The following is a 9,466-nucleotide window of genomic DNA, read 5'->3' on the forward strand; positions in this document are numbered from 1 at the left end:
TGCCCAACCTTTTGAAGGGCAAGGGCCACTTAAGCGACTTGGTAACCGGTCGCAGGCCACAATGAGTGGAGTGGGTGGATGGCGGCTCACTCAGCTCTATAGAGCCCACTCTACTCTCAGCACACCAAACTCGCAGGCAATAGAAGTCTATGGCTCAGTGCAGGTAACCACAGGTGCACTTCTCTGTACCTGTGGATCAGTTTGAAAGCAGCCCAGTAACCACTGCAGAACAGATACGTCCATATATTCACATACTGATTTTAGTACCGTATTTTCCGGCGTATAAGACGACCTTTTACACCGGAATTACACAGCCAAAATCCGGGGGTCGTCTTATACGCCGGGTATAGCAGCTGCTCGATCGATATCAGCTGCCGGGTGCTCTGTATGGCTGCATGTATTCTGTATATGCGCCGCTTAGCCAATCCCGATGCACTCTGTTGATGACAGAGCATGCTAAGCCTGCTCGGATTGGAGTAATAACCTCTGCCAATCCGAGCATTCTCTGTCATCAACACAGTGCATCGGAATTGGCTGAGCGGCGCATATACAAACTATATACAGCCGTACAGAGCACCCGGTGGGCTGCGGCTTCTTCATTTAATTAAAACCCATTACTTCCACACAAGGGGGTCGTCTAATACGGTGAGTATACCACAAAACCACCGTTTTTAGCAGCATATTAGGGGGTCGTCTTATATGCCGAGTCGTCTTATACGCCGACAAATACGGTAATAAAAACTTACCTTTAATAACAGTATTCTATTCTATTTTATTCCATCCCAGAGCAGGAGGTCGGGGGCCACATCAGAGGGCTCCGCGGGCCACATGTGGCCCCCGGGCCACTGGTTGGGCACACCTGGTGTACGCTTTACCGCAGAGTACTACAATACTACATCAAAGGGTATTGCCATTCATTTTGGAAGCCCCCCCGATGCAAATACACAAGTTGCCAGCTCTATATATTACACCACATGGCACAAAATATATTGGGTTAAAAAAAAATACTACTATTTTCCAGCACTAGACACCAGAATGGACTGCATGAAAGTTTAATTTCTGACCAGAATAGGGAGAAGGGGCAGAAAATGGCAGATGTGACCACTGTGACCCCTATTCATTTATCCCTTTGTGCGCTTACCTATACTTTACCCCTTTGAGTCAATTAAAACAGGACCTTTACAACGCATTTAAAATGCTGAAAGCACCGGCCTTTAGGAATACTAAAGTGCAGCATCTGGTGTGAATGGATGACATTTTCCAGCCTGTTTCACAAAGCAACAGGGGACTTTCTATAAGAAGCTACTAACACATCTGAGTACTAGTGGTTTGCACGTCTGCCTACAACATAGACAGGACCAATTCCTACAATAGTAATGATAGGAGAAAACACAAGACTGTCTAAAAAAAATGGACAGGAAAACAGATTTTCTAAAGTATTGTTGTGCCTCTGTGTTTTTACATAAAAAAAGTTTTAACATAAAAAAATAAAAAATAAAAGGTTTTGGTAATACAGTTAAACTGAATACTTCTGGCTATGAACATTGTTAGTGCAGATGCCAGCATCCCACCACGGTTCTTCCTGCCTCTGGAACTTTGAATTGCTTTTGTTTAAGTATTTCTGTGTTTATTTCCTGCTATTTAGAATATGTTGTATTAGTATCCTCTGTTCATGAGGTCCCTGTTTCTTAACCAGCATCAGGCACACGTGGAACTATTTAAAACTTTGAGGGCCGGATTACACCAGAATCATGTTCCTGTACGATTCCTGCTCCTCCTCTTCAGTGTGATTTTGCAGCCCCTCCATTTGAATGGGCGGCATAACTTACTGGAACACACAAAAAGTACTGCAAGCACTATGTATTTCTAATGACACACAAAACGCAGATTGCAAAACCCAGTGCGTTTTCTTGCACTGGATCACATGGTACCGCAATACTATGCAATCCAGTGCAGTGTGTTTTTGAAAAGTAGTGCATACACTGTTTTTGGTGACATCCAGTGCAATTTCAAAAATCACACCACACTGAATGGCACAGGAACGCAGACTGCATTCTAGTACTATTTAGGTGTCACACAGCCCTAACACATAGAGCAGCTGTCAGCGCTGTATGACCTGTTTTTAGCCTCAGCTACATACAGTATATGGCCCTGGTTCCCATCCTGCTCTCGTAACATGATCGAGTTCGGTGAGCGCTGCTCATCCATTCACAGGAAGCTTTGTATTTTGAGATTTCAGTACAAGATTTCCTCTGATTCGTTTAGGCAGAGATAATAATTGTCTTTCACCTGCCCCCTCGCCTCAGACAGTCAGAGGAAGCCGTGTACTCTTCAGAAAACACAAGGCTTCCTGTGAATGGATGAGCAGCACTCATCCAAATTGATTTTGTTTCAGGAGCGGGATTATTAGACTGTTTGCAGATTCAATAGTTTTAATCGAATTGCACCTTGATCCGATATAGAAAGGAACTGAAGCCTGTATGCCCACCACTAGATCTTCTAACAAGTATGCAGTGCAAGGGCCTGTCAGATTGTATACAAATTGATTGGATGGGTTAGGGAGGTCTTCAGGGACATACCCATTATACTCTATGGCAGGGGTAGGCAACCTCGGCCCTCTAGCTGTTATGAAACTACAAATCACATGAGACATTGCAAGACCCTGACAATCAAAGGCATGACTCCTAGAGGCAGAGGCATGATGGGATCTGTAATTTCACCACAGCTTGAGGGCCAAGGTTGCCTATCCCTGCTCTATGGGCATCCCCTTCTGTCTTTCACCTTCATCATGCTATAGAAAACAATAATAATCCCAGCTAATCGCAATATTAAACATCGCCACTGATATTTAAAATTAGGTTTGCTAAAGATTCATTTGATATGTCTAAAGATTGTCACTAAAGTTTCCATTATTGTCTATGGGCATTCCATTATTCTCTATGGGCATTCCATTGTGTTCCATTATTCTCTATGGGCATTCCATTTTGTTCCATTATTCTCTATGGGCATTCCAATTTTGTTCCATTATTCTCTATGGGCATTCCATTTTGTTTCATTATTCTCTATGGGCATTCCATTATTCTCTATGGGCATTCCATTTTGTTCCATTATTCTCTATGGGCATTCCATTATTCTCTATGGGCATTCCATTTTGTTCCATTATTCTCTATGGGCATTTCATTTTCTTCCATTATTCTCTATGGGCATTCCATTTTCTTCCATTATTCTCTATGGGCATTTCATTTCCTTCCATTATTCTCTATGGGCATTTCATTTTCTTCCATTATTCTCTATGGGCATTCCATTTTCTTCCATTATTCTCTATTGGTATTCAATTTTCTTCCATTATTCTCTATGGGCATCCCATTGTGTTCCATTATTCTCTATGGGCATTCCATTTTGTTCCATTATTCTCTATGGGCATTCCATTTTGTTCCATTATTCTCTATGGGTATTCCATTTTGTTCCATTATTCTCTATGGGCATTCCATTTTCTTCCATTATTCTCTATAGGTATTCCATTTTCTTCCATTATTCTCTATGGGCATTCCATTTTCTTCCATTATTCTCTATAGGTATTCCATTTTGTTCCATCATTCTCTATGGGCATTCCATTTTCTTCCATTATTCTCTATGGGTATTCCATTTTGTTCCATTATTGTCTATGGGCATTCCATTTTGTTCCATTATTCTCTATGGGTATTCCATTTTCTTCCATTATTCTCTATGGGCATTCTATTTTGTTCCATTATTCTCTATGAGCATTCCATTTTCTTCCATTATTCTCTATGGGTATTACATTTTGTTCCATTATTGTCTATGGGCATTCCATTTTGTTCTATTATTCTCTATGGGCATTCCATTTTGTTCTATTATTCTCTATGGGCATTGCATTTTCTTCCATTATTCTCTATGGGCATTCTATTTCGTTCCATTATTCTCTATGGGCATTCTATGTTGTTCTATTATTCTCTATGGGCATTCCATCTCCCTGTTAAAGTCCATGGGCATTCCTTTCTTTCATTCCTTAGTATGTCCCAGGTCTTCAAACTACAACATTTTGGTAGATTTACTTTTGAATGTACAGAGATTATGCGACCAGATTGCAATGTATGAGGTTATCCTAATGGTGGCCGTACATGCTTTGATAAATAATCTATTTGTTTTGCGTTTGATCTCCTGCGGTAGCAATAATCAAATTACAATCAACAACCTATTCGATCAATATGTTACACATGAGAGATTTCCATCCATACTTAATATACAATCGTAACATCATGTAATCTCCTAATCTGATCAAAGTGCGAATGTATTCTTGGTGCTGCCGCCTGCTGCAAAACGATCCATAATTCAATAAACTCAATTTTGATCCGCTTCAATCAAACTGAGCCGATTTGCCACAGTGGAGTGCCCTGGCAGATCAACCCAGTTTGATCGAATCATATCGATACTGATTCTCAATCATTCCGAAGGGAATTTATGGCCATTCAATTGTTTGTAGATTTGGTCGATAAAAAAATTGAAACTTGCATTTCCACCATTAGATCTACCAACAAGGGCCTGCCTGTACAGTATACAGATTGACTAGGTAGGTCCTCTTCCTACATAGGTTTGGTAGATCTAATGGTAATCTGCCTGATTGGATTGTTCAGGTATGTCTTCCTATTACACAGTTTTAGTAAATCTAATGTACAGAGCTTGCACAGTCAGATTGCATAGTTTATGGTAATTTGTATTGTGTGGAGATTGTAACGTGTGGTGACTCTAATGCTGGTCATACACGTGTTGATTTTTATTATAGGAACATTCGCTTTTCTAATCATTAGTGGGGTAAAATCAGCGTTCATTGTCAACCACAGTGACAAGAAAATTTGAAGGCGCAACAAGTCGAAACCGAGGATGGAACTAAAGCCTCGTACACACGGGCCAGAATCTCGTCAGAAAAAAAAACGTTGTTTTTCCTGATGAGATTCTTGGCAAGAACCTCTTGCCACCCGAGTGTACAGACACTCCAAAAGAACCGGCGTTCTTGGCAAGAATCTCTTGCCGCCCAAGTTGTAGAGACGCTCCTTTCAAAGGAACCGTGGTTCTTTTGGAAGGCAAGAGCGCGATGCCGTCGCCGCCATCTTGCTGCACCCTACCTATGCCTAGGAAGCTACCGCGCATGCGTCAAAGTCATTTAGAGCATGTGCGGGTTTCCACGACGACAGGTAATTATACACACTCAGGTTTCTCGTCGGGAAACAGGCCAACAAGAATCCTGATAAGAAAATAGAGAGCAGGTTCTCTTTCGAGATTCTGGGCAGATTTCCCGACGAGAAACCTGAAATCCTCGTACACACGCTCGATTTACTTGGCAAAAAGCTCTGCCAGCAGTTTTCTTGCTGGTTCTTGCCGGGAAAACCGAGCGTGTGTACGAGGCTTTATTGTACGAAATCTATCATATGACAAAGGCCCCTTTCACACTAGGCGGATCCGTCTAAGCAGAGTCCGCCATCTCCCATCAGCTCAGCGGGAGATCTCTCCGTCGATCTCCGGCGGATGACAAGTCCCTCTCTGCTCAGTGAGTGAGGAGGGGCTTGTGCAGCGCCACTGTCTACTATGGAGATATCTGATGAAAACGGACAGCATGTCCGTTTTCATCAGATCTCACCTGATCCGATCCGCCATGGACGGGTGACGACATATAGCCATCCGTCTGATTTTAGCGGATCGGGTCAGATGTCAGCGGACATGTCTCCGCTGACATCCAACGCTCCATAGAGATGTATGGAGTGACCGTTCAGGTCCGCCAACAAATATGACAGGCGGACCTGAACGGTCCGACCGTTTTCTGTTTTTGTTTAGTGTTTCTTAACATGCGCAGTCTTTCGTATCTTTCGTATCAAAACGGACGAAAACTGTACACATTAAACGAAAATCATTCGTTCTGTTCACGTACAAGTAAAATGTTGGAGTTTGACGCGTACAACGAGCATGCGCTCGTCATATTCAATGCCGTCGCCGCCATCTAGCTGCACCCTACCTATGCCTAGGAAGCTACCGCGCATGCGTCAAAGCCATTTCGAGCATGCACGGGTTTCCACGGCGACACGCTAAAGTTTCTCGGCAGGAAAACACTTCCGAGAATCACGACGAGAAAATAGAGAGCAGGTTCCCTATTTTTCTCGTCAAGATTTTGGGCAGTTTTCTTGACAAGAAACCTGAAAGCCTCGTACACACGCACGGTGTACTCGGCAAGAACGCTCTGCCAGCAGTTTTCTTGCTGGTTCTTGTCGAGTAAACCGAGCGTGTGTACGAGGCTTGAAGTTTGAAAAATGCTTCTAGCATAAAATAGTGTACATGGAAACATAGGATAACACTATTCACTTCTAGGAGCAGGAAAAAAATGCTAATTATAGTTTCTGGGAGCTTAAAAAAACGCTAGTGTGCATAGAGCCTTAGGCAGGTCATACACGGACCAAATTTTGCTCGATACTCAAACAGTGTCGATGGGGGAATCCCTCTTGCTGATCCATCGTCTTCTCCCGATGCAGGCAGGGGGGCGGGCAAAGCCGATCACCCAGGAGAAGACAGTGATTATTACTAGCAGCTGCTTGTACCCAAGTTGATTGATCGATCAACTTGGTCCATTCCTGCCCATAAACGGTTCAAATCGTGTATGACCTCCCTTACCTCTGAAGCCTGATCCGCATTAGGATCGTGCTACTGATAGGCAGTGAGGAAGCGATGCGACACCTCATTGCCTGTTTCAACCCCGTTTGTGCCAACAATCACGCCGCAACTGTGTGCATTGTATGCGCTTGCAGGGCATTTGTGGGGCTTCCCCATGTGTAGCGTGCGGTGGGCTTCCATCACATGTTTGGGTTTACTCTGCCCGCAGGCGCAGGATGAAAACATCCCCTTCTGCTGCCTATTGCACATTTTTGGTGCCCTCCAACCGCTAGTCTAAACGTGGCCTAACGCAGAGGCTGCTGTGCAGCACGATGCAGCGGGACGGCTGCTGTGCAGCGCGATGCAGTGGGACGGCTGCTGTGCAGAACGATGCAGCGGGACGGCTGCAGTGCCGATTGCTGCTAACTGCCCAGTTCTTTTTTTTTTTAACTTTATTAAAATGTCAAAACATTTATCAGCCGCTGCAGTGGATTGCATTGCACTAGGCTGCGCTGGAAAAAACTCCGGCCTGCCGCCTGCACATAAGAGACGTAGTATTTTGCCCTAGAATAGTCGCCCAGCGCACTTGGCGTGAATGTGGCCCTAAGTGGTAGCATACACAAAGAAGATTACCTGTCCCTTGGGTCGATCCAGGAGGTCTTTCTGGTGTTGTGGTCGATGTAGAACACCCTCCCATCGTAGTCCCTGGCCTCTTCCCAGCCAGCAGGTAGAGGCAGCTCTGAGCTCTCCCTCATGCCTGGCAGTGCACACTGGGGAGGACATGCTGGTGGCTGCTGCTGCTGCTGCTGATGCTGTTGCTGTGACTGCTGCTGTCTTCTCCTCCTTCCAGCACTCAGCCAGGGCATGGCACTCACACAGCACTCAGTCCTCGTCTTCCTATGTCTGCTAATCTCCCTTTCCTGTCCCGGGACTCTGCTCTCCTTCCTCCCACACTACACCGATGTGAGGGGGAGATCCGCACACAACGGCTCCGTCTCCGGTCCCATCCTAGTCCACAAAAGTCCTCTCCCAAGTAGAAGAAGAGATTCCCCCCCACCCACCCCCTGGCACAGCCGAGTTCTTCCTCCGGGTCCCGTGTGTGGAAGGCTCTGGACTTTGTCCGCTCCGAGCCTCGCTTCGCTCTAATGAGTTCCCAGTACAGTCATGGCACACAACTCACTACACAATTCATGGCTGCTCCGGCCTGAGGGGCCACACTCCGCTTACAGTTCTGCTTCTAGTTCATCCATGTCAGCCCTCCTCACTCACTCACAGCCCTGTGTGTGTCTCCTTCCACACAGACACCTCCCTCCCCTTCATCGCTGGTTCCCTCCCTCAGCTTCCTGAGCTCTCTTTCCACTCTCAAAGCTCCAATTTTAGCTAAAGTAATAATGCCTGCACTACACCACACGGCACAGGCCATGTCACTAAGGGATGAAGGGGACAGTGAGGGATGGCGGGCATACTGAGGGATGGAAGGGACACTGAGGGATGGAGGGGGCACTGAGGGTTCGAATAAAGGCACTGCCACACAACAAATACGTCCCAGTCATATTCTCACACAAAGTCACTTTGAAACTGCTGCTTCTGTTTATTACTCTTCTAAACGCCACCTCGTTGGGCGTTAGTAATGGAGAAAAATGCCCTACGGTCACAGGTAGGACTCATTCACACGGACGCTGAAGTTCCGTACTGTGTGAATGAGGCGTTTCTTAAGAGCCCCTTCACACTGGGGCCATCCGTATAGGGCTTTAGCGCTGTTTAAGCAGCGTTTTTTGCCCCCTAGCGTAAGGTGACCAGATTTTTTAAATGAAATCCGGGGACATATTTTTTTTTTACTAGTAATAGGAACAATCAGCGACTCTCTGCCCGTCGCCGCCCGCCTTACAGCCTCTCAAGTCTTACACTTCGGGCCCCGGCTACTATTGGATGGGGAATGGAGGAAGATCACTCCGCCAGGGAAGGCAAGGAGATAGGCAGGCGGCTGGCCAGGATTTGAGCCAAGGCAGAAGAACATGCGAGCAAAGCTGAATGGGCATGCACCCAAAACTGAAGAAATATTCCCTCCGCTCCGACCAGCACATGATCATCAAAAAGGGGCACAGATAATGGAAAAATACAACCCCCCTATGCTAGTAGGCACGGCGGAGTGGGGGGGTGTAATTAAATTTTTTTATTTTAATTCTGCACTGACTGTCTTTGAAATTACCCCTGCCCCCTATTAAATCCAATCTGGGGACAAAACCAGGGACAGACTTGGTCCGGGGACAGTGTCCTCAATCAGGGGACTGTCCCCGGAAACTGGGGATGTCTGGTCACCCTACCCTAGCGGTCACTTTTGATCCCATAGAAGCAGGGCTCTAGGTCCTGCGGGAACGCGTGGGAACGGAGTTCCTGCACTTTTTTTACAGCAGGAACCCAGTTCCCTTTGCAGGACTAGAGCAGCCGAGCCACCTGAGCCAATCCTTCACTAAGCGGCGATGCCCAGATTGACTCACTGTCAGGGGCAGTCGAACCTTAGTAATCTTTTATGTTACTGGCCGCTTCCTGTATATGGATTCATCAGGTAGTGTGCGGGTATTCCGTCACTTCCTCGATGCCGCAATGTCTCCTGGGAGCTTTTGTCATTGTTCCCAGGAGACATTGCGGAGGTCTGCCACGAGTTATCGCGGGATTTAGAAAGAACTTGCTTAAACAAAAAACATGCGCTTTAGTAATCATGCATATGAGCGTATCATTTTTTTTTTTTTTTGGTGGGGGAGTGGATCTTGGGTGGTTTTTCCCCAGGACTTGACCCCTGCATAGAAGGGGT

At 45.8% G+C, this 9,466-nt stretch overlaps 1 protein-coding gene across 1 annotated transcript in view; it reads right to left on the reverse strand.

Annotated features, from left to right (window-relative positions):
- The window catches only part of WWC3 (WWC family member 3), a 257,499-nt gene extending 249,799 nt beyond the window's left edge, over positions 1-7,700 (reverse strand). The window contains exon 1 of the mRNA XM_040338138.1: positions 7,288-7,700. Within this exon, the coding sequence (XP_040194072.1) occupies positions 7,288-7,520 (233 nt within the window). The 5' untranslated portion in view covers positions 7,521-7,700. The remainder of the gene's footprint in view (positions 1-7,287) is intronic.
- Between the last annotated feature and the right edge of the window lie 1,766 nt (positions 7,701-9,466).

The sequence above is a fragment of the Rana temporaria genome, chromosome 2 (genome assembly GCF_905171775.1).
Source record: "Rana temporaria chromosome 2, aRanTem1.1, whole genome shotgun sequence".
NCBI classification, from domain to species: domain Eukaryota; kingdom Metazoa; phylum Chordata; class Amphibia; order Anura; family Ranidae; genus Rana; species Rana temporaria.